This window comes from Dendrobates tinctorius, unplaced genomic scaffold, assembly GCF_039654945.1.
Source record: "Dendrobates tinctorius isolate UK_male_01 unplaced genomic scaffold, ASM3965494v1 ptg000035l, whole genome shotgun sequence".
In the NCBI taxonomy this organism is placed as follows: Eukaryota; Metazoa; Chordata; class Amphibia; order Anura; family Dendrobatidae; genus Dendrobates; species Dendrobates tinctorius.
The window spans coordinates 26,399,519-26,418,808 of record NW_027361703.1 but is presented as its reverse complement, the minus strand read 5'-3'; the positions used below and the strand labels follow the sequence as shown (position 1 = coordinate 26,418,808).

Sequence of the window (19,290 nt, the reverse complement as noted above, 5' to 3'; positions counted from 1 at the left end):
TGTGTGTGCTCTACCGCCCATTCAGTTTGATTTTTGGGAGTTGTGTGTTTTGAGCCTGTTTTTCAGTTAGCACCATATTTATCTTCCTGTTTTCTGTCTTTTTCATGTGTTCACCTGTTTTTTATGCTCGCCATTGTGAGAGTGGGGCAGAGTTTCCAAACGTTTTGCCTAATTCACCATTTGTGAACCGTGACCAATGTTCTCCAGCCCCCCAGGCGTCATTTCATGTACCCCTCATGTGTGGGCACAGTTGTCGCACCATTTTGCATAACATGCTACTTCCTGTAGTAAAAAAGGTCACAGGCTGAAGACAACAACAAAAAGTAGTTTTTGTTTTGGAGCACAATCCATCAAGCACTCCCAGTGCACACACTGAACCCCACGGTCTGCTCCCGGGAGACATGGCTGCCGCCTCTCCTTGCACCATGTCAGCCGCCGCCAGGGGGCGCAATCTTCCTTGTATCACGTGAAAGGACGCTGGCCTGGCAGGAGAGAAGGCGAGAGAGACGGGGAGAAGATGGCGGCGTGTGGTTATCATGGGGTCGCTGGGGGCTTAGAGAGCAGCGACAGTGATGATCCGTGGGACCTCGATGACCATGTGGAGCTGAGCGAGGTACTTAGCTTGCCGGCACACCGGGGGTCTCTGACTGGCCCGGAGGAGCTAATCATTGAGTCTTTTCTCAGGGGTATCTTATAGCATTAACTGGGTGTGGAAAAAAAAAGTAAGATTTTTGTAACAAAAACAAAAAACTTGAAATATAACATCTTGGTAATACTGAATATAAGCCCAAGAGCGAAATAATCCAGTTATAGTGCAGACCGCGGGTGTGAAGCAATGTGTGTACTGCTGGGCTGTGACCCCAGTCACTTCTATGGGAGTCACAGCAGCAGCACTGTGGGCATCAGCTGGGAGTGGCTCAGTGGGTTCAGGTCCTGCTTCCGGCATGGCAGCCACATGGGCTGTGGAGCCACTAATGGTTAGGCCAAAATCAGGAGAGGAAAGTGTAATAGAAACCCGTCACCACTTCTGGATTATTACCCGCTACTGGCTTGGCTTACAGATACTGAGGTAAAAAACTGACCAAGTACTGAGCGTGTGAACATGGCAATGTTTCACATGCACCCGTAGACTTGTATGGGAGCATGCAAACAGAATTCAGCATGTAATCCCAGCATTTTTTTTTTTTGTCCTTACTGATCGCAATCCAATCAGAGGGAAAAAAAACACCATTGAAAACAGAACTATCTAGGATTAAACTGGTACAAATGCAATCCAATTTTTAATTCACGGGAGACGCTCTGTGGGGCTCCTCCGCATTACGGGAGACGCACAGGGGGGCTCCTCCGCATTACGGGAGACGCTCTGCGGGGCTCCTCCGCATTACGGGAGACGCTCTGGGGGGGCTCCTCCGCATTACGGGAGACGCTCTGGGGGGGCTCCTCCGCATTACGGGAGACGCTCTGGGGGGGCTCCTCCGCATTACGGGAGACGCTCTGGGGGGGCTCCTCCGCATTACGGGAGACGCTCTGGGGGGGCTCCTCCGCATTACGGGAGACGCTCTGGGGGGGCTCCTCCGCATTACGGGACATGCTGTAGTTTTTAAAAAATGTGTGCTGAGATTAGCTTTTGTCGGTACTGTAGGACGCAGTTTAAAATCTGCATTAAAAAAAACACAGGAAAAAAACTGCAGCAAATAGTCAACACACCCATCTGACAACTCCGACCCCCCCCCCCCGTGACCCTAAACCACCCCAACTGCAAAGAATAGTTTTATTTTTTTACCTAACTAAGGGGATGACAAAGGGGGTTTGATTTACTATTTTTTTTTTTTTTTTATTTTGATCGCTGTGATAGACCCTATCACAGTGATCAAATGAACCAATAGGAAAAATCTCCTATTGTTGCTGGGTGCAGGTTGGCAGATTTCAGCGGGTGCACTGTGCATGTGCCCACCATTTTCAAGTTTTTTCTACTGTCTAATCTGTGTCTCCTCCCATTCAGTTTCATCCCATTGCTTCTAGTCTTTCCTTGTGCAAATGAGAATAAAGTTGATCCTTCTACAATGTGACAGCCCTTTAGATATTTGTAGACAGCTATTAAGTCTCCTCTCAGTCTTCTCTTTTGCAAACTAAACATTCCCAAATCCTGCAACCTTTCCTCATAAGACAGGGTTTGCAGACCGGTCACCATTCTGGTCGCTCCTTTCTGAACTTGCTCCAGTTTGTTGATGTCTTTTTTAAAATGTGGCGCCCAAAACTGGACACAATATTCCAGATGAGGTCTGACCAAAGAGGAGTAGAGGGAAATAATGACTTCACGTGATCTAGACTGTATGCTTCTGTTAATACATCCTAGAATTGCATTTGCCTTTTTTGCTGCTGCATCACACTGTTGGCTCATATTCAGTCTGTGATCTATTAGTATACCCAAGTCTTTTTCACATGTGCTGTTGCTTAGCCCTATTCCTCCCATTCTGTAAATGCTTTTTTCATTTTTATTGCCCAGATGTAGTACTTTGCATTTTTCCCTGTTAAAAACCATTCTGTTAGTTGCTGCCCACTTCTCCAGTTTATATCTTTTTGAATCCTCTCTCTCTCTTCTCTAGTATTAGCTATCCCTCCTAGCTTTGTGTCATCAGCAAATTTAATCAGTTTACCCTCAATTCCTTCATCTATATCGTTGATAAAGATGTTGAACAATACAGGGCCCAGGACAGAGCCCTGTGGTACCCCACTTGAGACATTCTTCCAACTGGATGTGCAGCCATTTACGACCACTCTTTGGGTCCGATCACTAAGCCAGTTATGAATCCACCTAACAGTTGCCTTGTCCATTCCATACGTAGTCATTTTTTCAATAAGGATTGTATGAGATACTTTGTCAAATGCTTTGCTGAAGTCAAGATATACTATATCTACAGCATTTCCTTGATCCACCCAATCAGTGATTCCGTCATAGAAGGAAATTAAGTTAGTCTGACATGACTTATTAGTTACAAACCCATGCTGACTCTGTTGAATCACTTCATTCTTATCCAGGTACTGACATACATGTTGTTTAATAATTTGTTCAAAGATCTTTCCTGGTATAGAAGTCACACTCACCGGCCTATAGTTGCCTGGGCCCACCTTCTTCCCCTTTTTGAAGATAGAAACAACATTTGCTCTTCTCCAGTCTTCTGGGACTTCTCCTGTTCTCCAAGAATTTTCACAGATTATGGAGAGGGGTTCAAAAATTTCTTCTGCTATCTCTTTCAGTACTCTGGGGTGTAATTCATCTGGACCTGGAGACTTGAATTAATTTAGGTTAGCTAAGTGTTTCCTCACTATCTTTCTGTTTATAGATATCCTGGATTTTTCTATTCCCTTAATAGGACAGTGAAGAACAGTTGATGTTACATTTGCTTTCTGAGAGAAAACAGATGCAAAATAGGAATTTAAAAGTTCAGCCTTCTCAACATCCTGTCTTACCATTTCATCATTTTCATCCTGTAAAAATCCTATAGCATCTTTGACTTTTCTTTTACTTTTGACATATCCCCAAAATCCTTTTTTATTGCTTTTGACATCTCTTGCAAGCCTCAATTCATTGTCAGCTTTAGATAATCTGATTTGTGCCCTGCAGGTTCTGCAGACAGCAATATATTCTTCTTTAGATATGCCTCCCTCTTTCCATTTTGTAAACCTTTTTTTCTTCCTTTTTAGCATGTGCTTAAGCTCTGTGTTCATCCATCCTGGTTTCCTTAAATGCTTCCTACTCTTCCCTCTTTTCGGAATTGTTAACAACTGTGCTTTGAGAATTTCATTTTCCAAGATTTCCCATCCTTCCTGGACATTTTTGTCTTTAAGGATATCCAGCCATTGGATCCCTCCAATTCTCTTTCTGAATCCCTTAAAATCAGCCTTTCTGAAATCTAACCTTGACGTCTGAGTCTTCACAGGTCTTCCTCCTCTAGTTATCCAAAATTCTAAAATAGCATGGTCGCTACCTCATAGGTATTTCTCAGCGTCATTAAAAAGCGGTGCTGAGGAATAAGTACCCTTAACTGTCGCCGTTAAAGGACGCATTGGCGGTTAAGGGGTTAATGATAGGCATCAATAAACGCTAAATGTGTTTTAAAACCAAAGTTTAATCATTCATGTTATGTCTGCCTACAGCCAGCGGACTAGTTCGGGACCTCTCTCAATCATTGCTACAGCATACAGCATTCTGGGAGAATGCCCACAGCAGTGTCCTGCTGTCCTGGCTTGTGCAGGGAGGAGGAGAAGTGGTCCATTTTCTCCTGTTCCTTCCACACTCTGGGATATCAGTCAAACTGCTGTGGGTAAAAAGGAGGAGGCGGGCGCTGACCCCGATAAGCGCCACCCTCTGAGGAGGAGGCGGGCGCTGACCCCGATAAGCGCCACCCTCTGAGGAGGAGGCGGGCGCTGACCCCGATAAGCGCCACCCTCTGAGGAGGAGGCGGGCGCTGACCCCGATAAGGGCCACCCTCTGAGGAGGAGGCGGGCGCTGACCCCGATAAGCGCCACCCCCTGAGGAAGAGGCGGGCGCTGACCCGATAAGCGCCACCCCCTGAGGAGGAGGCGGGCGCTGACCCCGATAAGCGCCACCCTCTGAGGAGGAGGCGGGCGCTGACCCCGATAAGCGCCACCCTCTGAGGAGGAGGCGGGCGCTGACCCCGATAAGCGCCACCCTCTGAGGAGGAGGCGGGCGCTGACCCCGATAAGCGCCACCCTCTGAGGAGGAGGCGGGCGCTGACCCCGATAAGCGCCACCCTCTGAGGAGGAGGCGGGCGCTGACCCCGATAAGCGCCACCCTCTGAGGAGGAGGCGGGCGCTGACCCCGATAAGCGCCACCCTCTGAGGAGGAGGCGGGCGCAAACGTTTTTACAGTCATTATCTTAACTCCAAATGAATACATTCTGAAATCAGTGCAGCTATAGGCAGACAAATGGACTGGAGAAAAGAAGAGGTTTGGAAGCCAGTTAAATGCATTTTTTTTCTATAGGAATGAAGACAAAGCCTCTAATAAAGTTAATTTACAAGGTTTCATAGTTTTCCTTGCTAGACAAATTTATATAAAAGAAAACTGTGACTAATTATTCCCTTTCCCAACATGAGATACTATCTGATAAATGCTACTGCGCAGGCACCGCCGACACCATCTTGGTCGAGACTATTTTTCTCCTTCGCCTCATTGGGGGACACAGAGACTGTGGGTGTATGCTTCTGCCGATAGGAGGCTGACACTAAGTGAAAAAAAGAGATTAGCTCCTCCTCCGCAGCATACACCCTCGCCCCTATTGCGGGCGGAAATCAGTTTTTTGCTTAGTGTCCATGGAGGCACACGTCTGGTTTTTCTCTCCAGACTTTTTTTCGTCTTTTTCCCATGAAGATGTGACAGGGGCAACGGATCCTATTGAAAGGGTCCGATTTCCCTAAACCAACAACGGGTGAGCACGTGAGAGTGTCGCCTCCACGTATCCTCTCCTGCGTCGTGGGACACAATGCCGGACTTAGCCCTGACCACCCCTAGGTATTGAATCCATGGGCTGTACAGAGGCACAGGACTGGTCCGTGCGGCCCCCACTGCTCCACCAATGCTTAGACTGCGGTGCTGCAAGGTGGCGGATGGTCCCTCTCCTCACCCCCTGAAGGGGTTAGATGGAGCTAGGGTGCCTGCACCGTCCTATTTGTTATCAAGGCCCCCTCACATACCTGCGCTCAGGCTGAAGAGGATCATCGGAGAGGAGAGGGTCTTGTAGGGCTCCTGCAAAAATCCGAGGGCTGGAGCCCCAGCCGGCGGAAGCCACCGGCCATGCAAGGCAAGAGTGGCTGGATTCGTCAGGCGGCGCAGTGCCGGTTAGTAGCGCCATGGAACCGCGCCACCCCCCACCGGCAGCGCGGCTATGCTGCAGAACGAAAGCACCGCCTCTAGAGCGGTTTTTACATGCAGGCTCACTCCCACAGCTGGTGGCGCGCGATTTGAAGAAGAAGCCAGGACGGGGGGGGGGGGCGCAGGACTGGGGTAAGTGCTGCCCGAGAGGCCACACTACAGGGAAAACGAGGTGCTACCTCCTCCCCACATCCCCAGCAGCGGACAGATACAGTATGTCCGAAAAGGCAAAGATGCACACGCTCTGTTACGCTGCATGCATCTCTTGACGGGCTGCGTCTCCGCGGGCGCAGAGCAAGTGATTATGCGAAGCCTGTGAATCCGAACGCGCCCAGGAGCCCTCCCCTGCGACCGCGACCAATGTGTCAAATCCCCCGTAGTGTGCGTAATCACTGTCACAATCCATGGCGTCGCTTACGAGAGCAATGGAGTCCCTTCAAGCCCCAGATAGGGGTAGGGACGATGGCTCGCCGGCCTCAGAGGGAACCTCCACCTCACAAAAGCCTCCGGCCTGCAGGGGCCGCTCTCACTCCAGGCAGACCCAGAGGAAACAAATCCACACGGTGTCGCCCTGTCCATCCGGTGCCTTGGCATCCGTAAGCTCTGCTTCTCGCTCCCCGTTACCAGTGGTTATTAGCGAGCAGACCTCAGATTGCGACTCAGACGAGCCCATTGACCTGGACACTCCAGGGTCACGAGAAACAGTGGACAGCCTCACAGAAGCCTTCAATTAGACCCTGGGGATTGAGGATGATCCCGCAGCGGCTACGGGGCATAAAGTGGCATTTAAGCGAGTGAAGCGCCTGCACAGAATTTGTTCCTCTTACCTGGAGTTTGAGGACATAGTGCGGCGGCACAGAGAACGTCCAGACAGGCGTTTCTCGGGTCAAAAGGCACTCGAAACAAGGTATCCGTTTGCTCCGGGCCTCCGTAAAAGATGGATGGAATCCCCGATGGTGAATCCTCCGGTTTCGCGCCTAGCCATTAAGACTCTGTTATCCGTCCCTAGTGTTTCCTCGATTAAGGATCCCACGGATCGCCTTATACAGAGCTTAGCTCGCTCAGTATATGAGGCGTCAGGGTCAGCACTCGCTCCCTCGTTCGCAGCAACTTGGGTAGCCAAGGCTATGATATCATGGTCAGAGACATTATACAAGGTTGCGCAGGAGCAGGATCTACCTGCAGAGGTTTCGGAGGTCGCAGGTCAGATGGCGATGGCCGGTGACTATGTGATCAATGCGTCTTTGGAGGCAGCCAATTGCTCGGCACTTGCTGCCGTTAATGCAATGTCGATCAGAAGAGCCGATTCTTCTAAGAAGTACTTGACTTCCCTGCCTTAACAGTGCGGCCGCCTATTTGGGGAGAAGTTGGATCAACTTATCTCTGACTCCACAGGAGGAAGGAGCGGGTTTCCCCCTCAACAAAGGGTCAAACCGTTTTTTCGTCACCCGTTTCAAGCACGTTCTCGGGCCTTTCGCAACACCGGGTGGACTACAGCTGCCAATTCCGCTGCCTCAGGCTGCCCCAACCAGGATAAGGGAGCGGCAGGTCTCATGTAGAGCCAACCCATTGGGGAGATTGCGTACTCAGCAGCCCAGATCGAGTGGATCCAGATCCCAAAGATCGTCGGCCAAATGGCTCGAGGCCTTTACCAGACGACACCGGCAAGGTGGGCGGCCGCCTACTCTGGTTTTTCCACGTCTGGGCCAGTGTCGCTCACAACGCATGGGTAAAGAAATTAGTGGCCTCAGGTTACAAGATAGAATTTGTCAGATACCCGCTAAGACGGTATTTTCTTTCTGGGCTTCCCAGAGTGGATGCCCAGGCAAGGGCTCCATTGGAAGCCATCAAATCGCTCCAGCATAACGGAGTCATTGTTCCAGTACCGGAACATGAAAAGAATCAGGGGTTCTATCTCAACTTTTTGCGGTTCCCAAAAAGGACGGGTCTGTCAGGCCTGTTTTGGACCTGAAGCTTCTGAACAAATTCATCAGGATCAGACATTTCTGGATGGAGTCTCTCCGGTCAGTCATATCGGCCATGGAGTAGGGAGAATACTTGGCCTCAATAGATATGCAGAACGCATATCTGCATATTCCCATGGTTCCTCCTCATCAGAGGGTTCTACGCTTCGCCATCAGCGATCTACGTTTTCAGTTCGTAGCACTACCCTTCAGGCTAGCCACGGCCCCAGAGTGTTCACAAAGGTTATGGCAGTCGTCATGGCCATACTGCGTTCTCGAGGCATAGTCGTCTTGCCTTATCTGGACGACCTCTTAGTCAAAGGCCCTTCAATACTGGCATGCAAGGAAAATGTCAACATCACGCTAGATTCTCTTGCCCCCTTAGGGTGGTTGGTCTATGCGAAGAAGTCCCTTGTGCCAGCTCAAAGGATCTCCTTCCTAGGAATGATTCTCGACACTCGCCGAGGGTTGGTAATTCTCCCTCAGGAAAAGGTGCGAGCGCTCCGGCAGGGAGTCCGGACACTTTGGCAACCAGTCCCTCATACCATCCGATCCAGGATGAGGAGTCTAGGGAAAATGGTGGCAGCAATGGAAGCGGTACCGTTCGCCCAGTTCCATCTTCGCCCCCTGCAGCACGCCCTTTTTTCAGCTGGGAACAAGAATCCCTTCACGCTCGATCGGCAGTGCCGACTGTCATTTCAAGTCAGGCAGTCGCTCGGATGGTGGTTAACCAGTTCCTCTCTGACCCAGGGGAAACCTTTCCCCCCAGACCATTGGGGTAATGACAACCGACGCCAGTCTCCTCGGCTGGGGAGCCTTGTTTCGCCACCTCATGACCCATGGGCGGTGGTCGCCACAGGAGGCACGTCTCCCGATCAACTTATTGGAGATATGAGCAATTGGGCTGGCTCTGCAAAAGTTTCATCACTTTCTAGCAGGCCGCACCGTCCGGATTCAGTCGCACAACACCACGGCAGTGGCTTACATAGATCACCAAGGGGCACCCGCAGCAGAGCAGCCATGCGCGAGGTGGGGCACGTTCTGCAGTGGGCCGAAACAAACCACTCGGTTTTCCCCGGCTGTCCACATCCCGGGTGTAGAAAATGGGGCGGCAGATTTTCTCAGCCGGCAGGGTCTTGCGTCCGGAGAGTGGTCTCTACATCCTGAAGTCTTCCGGCAGATTTGTCAGCTGTGGGAAACTCTGGATGTGGATCTGATGTCGTCCAGAGTGAGCACCAAGGTGCCCACATATGTCGCTCGGGCCAGGGACCCGCAGGCAATCGCTGTGGACGCGTTGGTTCTGCCATGGAGCCAGTTTCGCCTCCCATATCTATTTCCCCTGCTGCCACTACTTCAGAGAGACGTCAAGAAGATCAAGATGGAAGGGGGGGGCGGCAATTCTGCTGGCCCCGGATTGGCCCCGTCGAGCGTGGTACGCAGATCTAATGCTGCTTCTCGCCGACGTCCCTTGGCGCCTACCAGAGCGCCCAGATCTACTTTCTCAAGGGCCGATATGCCACCCGAACTCAGGGGCCCTGTGTTTGACGGCATAGCCGTTGAATCTTGTATTCTAACCCAAGTGGGGTTCGGGAGCAAGGTGGTCGCTACAATGATTAGCGCACGGAAGCCTGCATTCGGCACGAATTTACCACCACACCTGGAAGGTGTTCTTTGCTTGGTGTCAAGGCCGCGGTGTTTCTCCGCTGAGATTCTCGATCCCCAACATCTTGGCTTTTCTCCAGTCAGGCCTAGACTCGGGCCTGGCTCCAAGTTCCCTCTGGAGACAAATATCGGCCTTAGCCGTCCTGTTCCAGCGCAGAATTGCTACCAATATGCAGGTGAAGACTTTCATCCAGGGAGTCTCCCATTTGGTACCTCCCTATAAGACACCTATGGGTGCCTGGGACCTTATCCTGGTCCTAAGTGTTCTGCAGGAAGCTCCATTTGAACCGCTTCAGGATGTCTCTTTGAGGTACCTGTCCGGGAAAGTGGCGTTCCTAGTGGCCATCACTTCTATCAGGTGGGTTTCAGAGCTGGCGGCCCTATCCTGCCAAGCTCCGTTCTTCATTTTCCATAAGGATAAGGTGGTGCTCAGACCAGCCCCTCCTTTTCTCCCGAAGGTCGTGTCCTCTTTTCACATTAATGAAGATGTTGTCTTGCCTTCATTTTGTCCAAAACCGGGGTACTGTGTGGAAAAGGCTCTGCACACGTTAGACCTGGTAAGAGCCCTCCGGAGGTACGTGTCGAGGACGGCACCCTTTCGCCAGACGGACACGCTGTTCGTGCTCCCTGAAGGGCGCAGGAAGGGACTCGCCTCAAAATCGACCATAGCCAGATGGATTTGTTTGACTATTCAGGAGTCCTACCGCATTAGAGGCGCGCCGATTCCATCAGGTATCAGAGAGCACTCTACTCGGGCAGTGGGCGCTTCGGCATCAGGCTTCGGCGGGAAAGGTCTGCAAGGCAGCAACCTGGTCCAGCCTGCACACATTTGCCAAACATTACAATGTCCATACTCAGGCCTCGGCAAACTAAAAGCCTGGGTAGAAGGATTCTCCAAGCAGCGGTGGCGCACCTTTAAACAAGATGTGCAGGTAACTTGACTCACCGATCCAATCTCCCACCCAGGGACTGCTTTAGGACATCCCACAGTCTCTGTGTCCCCCAATGAGGCGAAGGAGAAACATGGTTTTTTGTGATAACTCACCGTAAAATCCTTTTTTTCGAGACGCTCATTGGGGGACACAGCACCCACCCTATCAGCCAAGTTGGCTCGTGTTTTGTTTAAATTAATATATGTTTACTTATTGGCTATAAGGGTGGTGTTTTTTCTTGTTGTACCTGTATTAAGGCTGTTTTTTGTTGTCCTCCTACTGCTTTGGCACCAAACTGATTTCCGCCCGCAATAGGGGCGAGGGTGTATGCTGCGGAGGAGGCGCTAACCTCCTTTTTTCACTTAGTGTCAGCCTCCTAGCGGCAGAAGCATACACCCACAGTCTCTGTGTCCCCCAATGAGCGTCTTGGAGAAAAGGATTTTACAATGAGTTATCACAAAAATCCATGTTTTTTTTTTTACTTTAGCAAAATGGCATTGGTGGTGGAGCCTGCACAGTAGCATTGATCGCGTTCCGAATTATGCTACTATCCAGGTGCGTCCGGCGCCATTTTGATGAAGATTTTTTGTTCTCAACAAACTTATATCACTGAACAAAAATGAGTACATGGATATTATAGATCCGTTCATGCTGCTACAGCCGATTTCCGCATGATGAATGTAAGTTTATTTTTTTTCAAAACAATAAGATATGCATTATGTAAAATAGGGCGTAGGTCACTGAGGGATCAGTGACCTGTCATAAGCCATACAGATAAATATGTAAGCAGAGCACCACATAAAGACTCCCCCACAGGCTGCCTGAAGCACGAGCATATCATTAAATAACTGAAAATTACAAATAAAGATTAAACAACCACAAGATGAATTTCATAACCCAGGTATGATTTTAGTCAGTATAACGGCGCCGACCTGACACGGTGTGTAGGTTACTGTGCACAATTCTGCTGATAGGTTCCCTTTAACTAAGGTTTTTGCATTATTCCTATTAGTACAGTCTCCTCAGTGTATAGGATTGTATATTAATTTAGGTGTAATATTTATCAACATTTATTGGTCGTTTTGGTGTAGACATTTTTTGTTACACTAGGTTTTCCCTAAATTGCCTGCATTATAAAATATTGGTTAAAATGTCAGCTTATTTTAGTGTTCCTGTTAACCTTCAGTCAATCTTGTCTTTTACTAGTGGTCTAATGCACTCTGCCACAAGTCTGATGAGGTGGTCCAGGCAGATAAGTTAAGGGGCGACGAATCAATAGACAACCGTGGCACAATAACACCACTAAAAAGCTTCGGCAAACATCCAGAATTGCAGAACGGTGCTGGATGAAAACGCATTCGCAAAACGACTTCACTGCACTCAAACAAGCAACACTTGCATTCAAATCAGCTCTCACCTCTGCTAAACAGGCCTTCTTTACATCCCTTGTATCTTCCTTATCCCACAACCCCAAACAGTTGTTCAATGCTTTTAACTTCCTCCTCCGCCCACCACTGCCCCCTCCGATTTCCCTAATCTCTGCCAAGGACTTTGCCGCACACTTCAAAAACAAGATAGACCAAACACGGCAAGTTTTTATTGCTCAACTACCACAACCCCTTTGCATAACCAGACCAATGCCCAAACCCCATAACCTTATCTAACATCACTGAAGGGAAGCTTGCTCATCTTCTCTTCAAATCACACCTCACCACTTGTGCACTTGACCCTATCCCATCCCACCTCCTACCCAACATCACCAGCACTCTTATACCATCCCTAAGGCTAGTTTCACACTAGAGTTACCAGGCACAGCACACGGCCGCCACTAAGCTCCGCCCCCGGCCGCGCCTCCTCCGGTCAGCTCCTCCTCTGATCGCATGACGCTGCATGCGATCAGCGTACCCTGTATTTAGCGTTGGGTATGCTGGTCGTGCGCTGGTACACTTTTGTCGGCGCTGCGCCTAGCGCACAAAAATGCACTGTGTACCCAACGCTAAATATGGGGTACGTTGATCGCATGCAGCGTCATGCGACCAGAGGAGGAGCTGACCTGAGGGCGCTGCCGGGGACGGAGCTTAGCGGCAGCCGTGCGCTGCGCCCAGTAACTCTAGTGTGAAACTAGCCTAACCCACCTCTTCAACCTATCACTAACTTCTGGTACCTTCCCTTCTGCTTTCAAGCATGCTACAATCCTGCCTATCCTCAAAAAGCCATCCCTCGATCCAACAGCCACGTCCAGCTATCGCCCAATATCGCTGCTCCCATTCGCTTCTAAATTCCTGGAGCAGCATGTCCACGCTGAACTTTCCTCCCACCTCTCATCTAACTTGCTCTTTTACAATCTACAATCTGGATTCCGCCCCCATCATTCCACTGAGACAGTCCTGACCAAAATTGCCAACGACCTACTTACAGCCAAAGTTAACGGACAATACTCTATACTCCTCCTTCTAGACCTGTCCTCTGCTTTCGACACAGTTGACCACTGAGTCCTACTACAGATCCTCTCCTCCTTTGGCATCAAAGACCTCGCCCTATTCTGAATCTCCTCATACCTTTCCAACCGCACATTCAGCATCTCTCACTCCCAGACTACCTCCTCATCCCACCCTCTCTCTGTTGGAGTCCCCCAAGGCTCTGTTCTAGGACCCCTACTCTTCTCAATCTACACACTTGGCCTGGGGCAACTCCTAAAGTCCCACGGATTCCTGTACCACCTTTATGCTGATGATACTCAGATCTACCTCTCTGGCCCAGACGTCACCTCTCTGCTCTCCAGAAACCCAGAGTGTCTATCAGCCATATACTCCTTATCCTCTCACTTCCTCTAACTCTTTGTGGACAAATCTGAACTAATCATCTTTCGCCCATCTCACAGATCTTCCTTACCCAACCTTTCTATAACAATTGACATCACGCTTTCCCCGTACCAGGGGTCCGCTGCCTCGGAGTAACCCTTGACTCTGCCCTGTCCTTCAAACTGCACATCCAAGCTCTCCACCTCCTGTCGCCTCCAGCTCAAAAATATTTCCAGAATCCGTCCCTTCCTCAACCCTCAATCTACTAAACTACTTGTGCATGCCCTCATCATCTCCCACCTCGACTATTGCAACATCCTTTTCTGTGGCCTCCCTGCGAACACCCTCGCACCTCTCCAGTCCATCCTCAACTCTGACGCCCAACTAATTCATCTCTCTCCTCGCTACTCCTCCGCTTCTCCCCTCTGCAAATCTCTTCACTGGCTCCCATTCCCTCAGCGTATCCAATTCAAATTACTAATACTGACCTACAAGGCCATCTACAACCTGTCTCCTCCATACATCTCTGAACTAATCTCCCGAAACCTTCCCTCACGTAATCTCCGATCCTCCCAAGACCTCCTTCTCTCCTCCACACTTATTCGCTCCTCACCCTGCCGCCTCCAAGACTTCTTCCGAATATCCCCCATCCTCTGGAATTCCCTGTCCCAACATGTCCAGCTATCAACCACACTCGGATCCTTCATACGGAACCTGAAAACCCATCACTTCAGGAAAGCCTACAGCCTGCAATGATCCCCGCTGCCTCCTCACCACTACTGGAGCTACTGCTTCACCATCACTGGAGCTGCTGCAACCCCTCCAACCTACTGTCTCCTTCCTCACCATCCTGTAGCATGTAAGCCCGAAAGGGTAGGGTCCTCTCTCCCCTCTGTATCAGTCTGTGATTATTAGTTTGTTTACTGTAAGTGATATCTGTAATTTGTATGTAACCCCTTCTCATGTACAGCACCATGGAACCAATGGTGCTTTATAAATAAATAATAATTATAAAGGGGCATCTACACTGGCCGAACCTGTCATATTCTAACGGTAATGACCTATCGTTCATTGTAATTGTGTAATGTGAATGTGTTGTGTGATATGTTCAAACAACGCTCATTCATCCTGCATGAAAAAATTCTGTTCGTCTTTTGAAGATTGTGTAATGAAAATGGAGATTGTTCAGCAATTAGACCAGCAAAAGATAGGAATGGAACGATGGCTGTTAAGCCATTTCATTCACGATTCTCATCATTCACTTGTCTGACATCATTTGGTCGTCGTGTGGGATGTCAAACTCAAATACAGAGGTTCACAATGAAAAGCTTAGTCAAACTCACACCAACATTGATATTCATAAAAAAAAAAAAAATTGTATAATTTAAGTAGTTTCCTTATCAAGATATAATGAACTCTTCATGGTGTCTTCAGATCCTCTGTACATCACACGCGTTGTAATGACGTTAGATGGAGAGGGAGCGTCAGCTGACGCTCCGTCCTCCAACATTGCTTTCAACTGTATCGGCATCTAGGATGAAATATACGCTGGGGACTTGCCCGGCGTCGCGAGCTAAATATGCTCACTCTGCAGGCCAGATTTGATATCTGTGGTTTAAATGATTATCTGCTCAAGTAAACAAATCCTTATACTACAAGATGTAGCAGGAGATTCAAAAAACAGTTAGTAGTAGAAGAGTTGGGGACCTTGTTTGATGATGCCCTAGTAGTTAGCCTGCCAGTTTTACCTCCATGAGTGGCATTGGGCATACATTTGGAAACTAGCTCTATGAATCATTGTTTGGCATTTGTGTCTTTGGCTCAGTGGATCTTCTCCAGTGGCGGTCTCCTGTGTTATTAATATCCTTCTACACTAACTATTACAATTAATCTCATTCACAGACACTCAATACAACGTTGGTCACCAACAGTAATGAAGATTCTCTTAAGCGTGCTCTCACTACAGGAAATGTGAAATTAGTCGAAAGTCTCCTAGATTCTGGTGAGATTGATATACTGCCGTGTGGAAGTAAACATAATGCCGTGTCACCTAAATCACAAACACGTTTTAAGTTAGATGTTAATTAAGTTGTCTCCCTTACATCAATTATTATTATCATATAGCACTGTTTACTTTGAATTTCTCAATTTGCCCTTCTACCCAGTTAATTCTTTTGTTTTCCATTTTGTCTATGATATCACATGGTTAACAACAGACTAGCTGAATGAATCCTTCTAAGGCCTCTTTCACACATCAGTGGCTCCGGTACGTGTAGTGACAATTTTCTCACGTTCCTTGAGACACTGACACACAAGACCCATTCAAATGAATGGGTCTGTGCACATGTCAGCGTGTCTTCACGGACCGTGTGTCCGTGTGCAAAATGCGCTGACATGTCCTTTTTAACACGGACACACGGCCCGCAACACGTGCACACAGAGAGCTGTTCACACTGTCCTTCGTGCTCATGGACGGCCGCCGGGAAGAAGCGGCTACTGTAAGCGCTGTTCCCAGTGGCTGGTGCTGACCGTGGCTGTGATTCTTCTCTCCTCTTTGCCAGCAGGAGAGAAGAATGAATGAAAACCCGACGTGGGGTCCCCCTCATTTTATGAATCAACCAGACGAAACTTACAGCTGGGGGCTGCAGCCCTCAGCTGTCAGTTTCAGCAAGGTTGGTTCTCAAGAATAGAGGGATCCCCACGCTGTTTTTTTAATTAAATAATAAAAAAAAGCGTGGGGACCCCTGTATTCTTGAGAACCAACCTGGCTGAAGCTGACAGCTGAGGCCCCCAGCTGTGAGTTTCGTCTGGTTGTTTCATAAAATGAGGGGGACCCCACGTCGGGTTTTCATTCATTCTTCTCTCCTGCCGGCAGAGCAGTAGAGAAGAATCTGAGCCGCGGTCAGCACCAGTCGCCGGGAACAGCGTTTAACTGTAGCCGCTTCTTCCTGGCGCCGAACGTGTGTTCCTGATGCGCCTCACGTGCGGCACGCAGTTGCCACACGGAGATACCACACGGACACGGATAGCTCCGGTACCGGAATTATCTGGACGTGTGAAACTGGCCTAAGAAACAGGAGGTCAAATATCCCTGCATGAGTCATCACTGCAAAAGTCCCAGGGGCTAGGAGGGGAGCAGCTGGGTCAGGAGTTGAAGAGGGGGATGACTCATGCAGGGAAAAGTGACTTCCTGTTTCTATAGAGAGTGGAGAAAAGAGAAGAATTAGCTGGATTGAAGGATTACATGAGCAATTGTAAGTACACATTGCTGTATAATATGATGACTGCAATATATTGTGGATAAAAAACTTTGATGGGAGTTCTTCTTGCGTTTTCTCAGCTTTTTCCGCAGAAGCTCACGGTTTCTCTGGCTTTCCTGTTGGTTGGGGAGCGCGATGCTCTCTACCTTTTGACAATTCTAAATAGTGACATCATTGCATCTCTGGTCTGAACAGTGCAGATTTGCAATATTTTGCTATAAGAGGCAGCTTTGCCAATTCACACTCTTGTGTTTTTCATTTTTTTACTTCAATTATTCTACCAGTCATGTGTAGTTCTTACATTGGTACTTTATGTACTAATATTACTTGATTACTGGTATAATACAAAACTGCAGTGCTTTTGTGACACCTATTGCTTCTAGGTAAAGCCTCTAAAAGGATCTAATGGGTGTACATCTCCAAACCATGGAATCCCTTCCTAATCCAGTGCGGTCCTTGGCAGGCTTCTCCCTGCCCTGATCCAGTTGATTGACAGGTCTTTCGCTTGTGTGTAGAGGCCTTTGTAATAACACTGCCACACACACACACACCACAGCATTTTTAAACAATGCTTATAGTATTTTAAAATGCTTATAGTTTTTATATACTTAACCCTTCAGGTGCTTCACATGAACTAATGCAAACTGGAATTGATAAAATAGTAAATGTTTTATTGCCCATTTTTTTTTCATTTTCAAAAGGACTAATTTTAGAAACAACACCCCATAATTTCTCCTGTGTGTGGAAATATACCGTATATCCTCGTGTATAAGCCGAGATTTTCAGCACATTTTTTGTGCTGAAAATGCTCCCTCGGCTCATACATGAGTCATTGTGCAGAAACCAGCGGGGGAGGGGGAGCGGCGGCAGGAGCCAGTGGCTTGGGACATCATATCATACTCTCCATCCTGTGCAATCGTTGAACATCCCCTGCATCCTCTGTTGTCCCAGGGCTGACAGCTTCTTCCTGCATTGAGAGGTCACATGGTACCGCTTATTAAGGTCATGAATATGGACGTGACTCCATGCCCATAGGCGTGGCATCCAATGAAGGGGACGTTCAGCGATTGCACAGGGGGCGTTCAGCGATTGCAGAGGAGACTGAAGAGGACAGGGGGGAGCACAGAGGAGCATGGAGCAGGACGGGGGGAGCACAGAGCAGGATTGGGGAGCACTGAGGAGGACGGGGGAAGCACAGAGGAGCATAGAGCAGGACGGGGGAGCACAGAGCAGGATTGGGGAGCACAGAGGAGCATGGAGCAGGATGGGGGAGCACAGCGGGATTGGGGAGCACAGAGGAGCAGGATGGGGGGAGCACAGAGCAAGATTGAGGAGCACAGAAGCATGAGCAGGACGGGGGAAGCACAGAGCAGGATTGGGGAGCACAGAGGAGCATAGAGCAGGACGGGGGGAGCGCAGAGCAGGAAACGGGAGCATGGAGCAGGACGGGGAGGGTACAGAGGAGCACGGAGCAGGACGGGGGTAGCACTGAGGACGACGGGGGTGCACTGAGGAACATGGAGGAGGACAGGGAGCTGAGCCATACATAGAAGGATGGGACTGGGGAGCCAAGCCATGCATACTGGGAGGGGGGAGAGCCACACAGAGAAGGACAGGGATGAGGGGACAATGTACACCGGCTTATACGCGAGTCAATAAGCTTACCCAGTTTTCCGTGTCAAAATTAGGGGCCTTGGCTTATACTCGGGTCGACTTATACTCGAGTATATACGGTATATACGGTAATCATGCACTACTTTTTGGGCACATAGCTTAAAAGGGAAAGAGCATCAGTTAAAGCAGTTAAAGCTCAAATTTTGATGTAGCGGTTTCCTTTACCCTAATTGTATACGACAGAAACCCTGTAGCCACCAAAATGTAAAAAAAAAAAGCAAAAATGCTATTTATCCTGCCCAGTGCTCATTATAAGACTACGTCCATATGTTGCGGTTGCTATGTGTTTTTTTTGTGTTTTTTTTTTTTTTTTAAAGCTGCCATCACAGGAACTCGACATTGTTTTGCCAAGGTTTTCAAAAGTCAGTTAAAAAATACTCTGACCGCACAAAAAAGGCAAGATAACTATTTTTATGTCACATTGCACAAAGTGGAATAAAAAGTGATCAAAAAGTCACAAGTACTCCAAAATGGTACCAAACACAAAAATATATATTTTTTGCAAAGTGTTTTTAACGTACTAATGTAGGAAAATATGAACATGACTATACATTTGGCATCTCCTCAATGGTACTGACCTATAGAATTGGGCTAATCTCATACAAGTGTGGGACACGACCATGTGCAGTCTGCTTAATTTTTTAAAATAGATCAATGCATGGACCCAAAGAGGTTTCACTGATCCATACACACATACATACATTTTATGAACTCATCCGTGTCCAGTACACAACACTCAAATCATGCCCCAAATATCCGTTTTGCGGATCAGACTTGGACATTAACTGCTTCCCGATCACCAACGGTAGATTAACTGTCACGATCCATTTTTTGATTCACGGCAGCTCTGGTTCCACTATAATTTAAATGTAGCTTTTTTACTCTCAGGCCAGAAGGAGTTAGCGTCAGTTTTCCCTGCTGGCAGCTTGCTGCAGCTGTTGAGTTGCTAGGTCAGCTGATGTGGGTGGTGACCACTCCCACCATCCTTTAAATCAGGGTTCCCTAACTCCAGTCCTCAAGGCCCACCAACAGGTCATGTTTTCAAGATTTACTTTGTATTGCACAGGTGAAGCAAATATCACCTGAGTAATACAAAGGAAA

General features: G+C 48.6%; 1 protein-coding gene across 2 annotated transcripts in view; it reads left to right on the top strand.

The window, feature by feature from the left end:
* The first annotated feature begins 293 nt into the window (after positions 1 to 293).
* ASZ1 (ankyrin repeat, SAM and basic leucine zipper domain containing 1) overlaps positions 294 to 19,290 on the top strand; it is a 238,510-nt gene continuing 219,513 nt past the window's right edge. The window contains exons 1-2 of one of the 2 annotated variants that reach the window (XM_073573352.1): positions 294 to 613; positions 15,158 to 15,257. In XM_073573352.1, the coding sequence (XP_073429453.1) occupies positions 518 to 613; positions 15,158 to 15,257 (196 nt within the window). In that variant the 5' untranslated portion in view covers positions 294 to 517. Of the gene's footprint in view, positions 614 to 920; positions 1,070 to 15,157; positions 15,258 to 19,290 lie in introns of those variants that run through there. The other variant, XM_073573353.1, reaches the window with a different exon arrangement.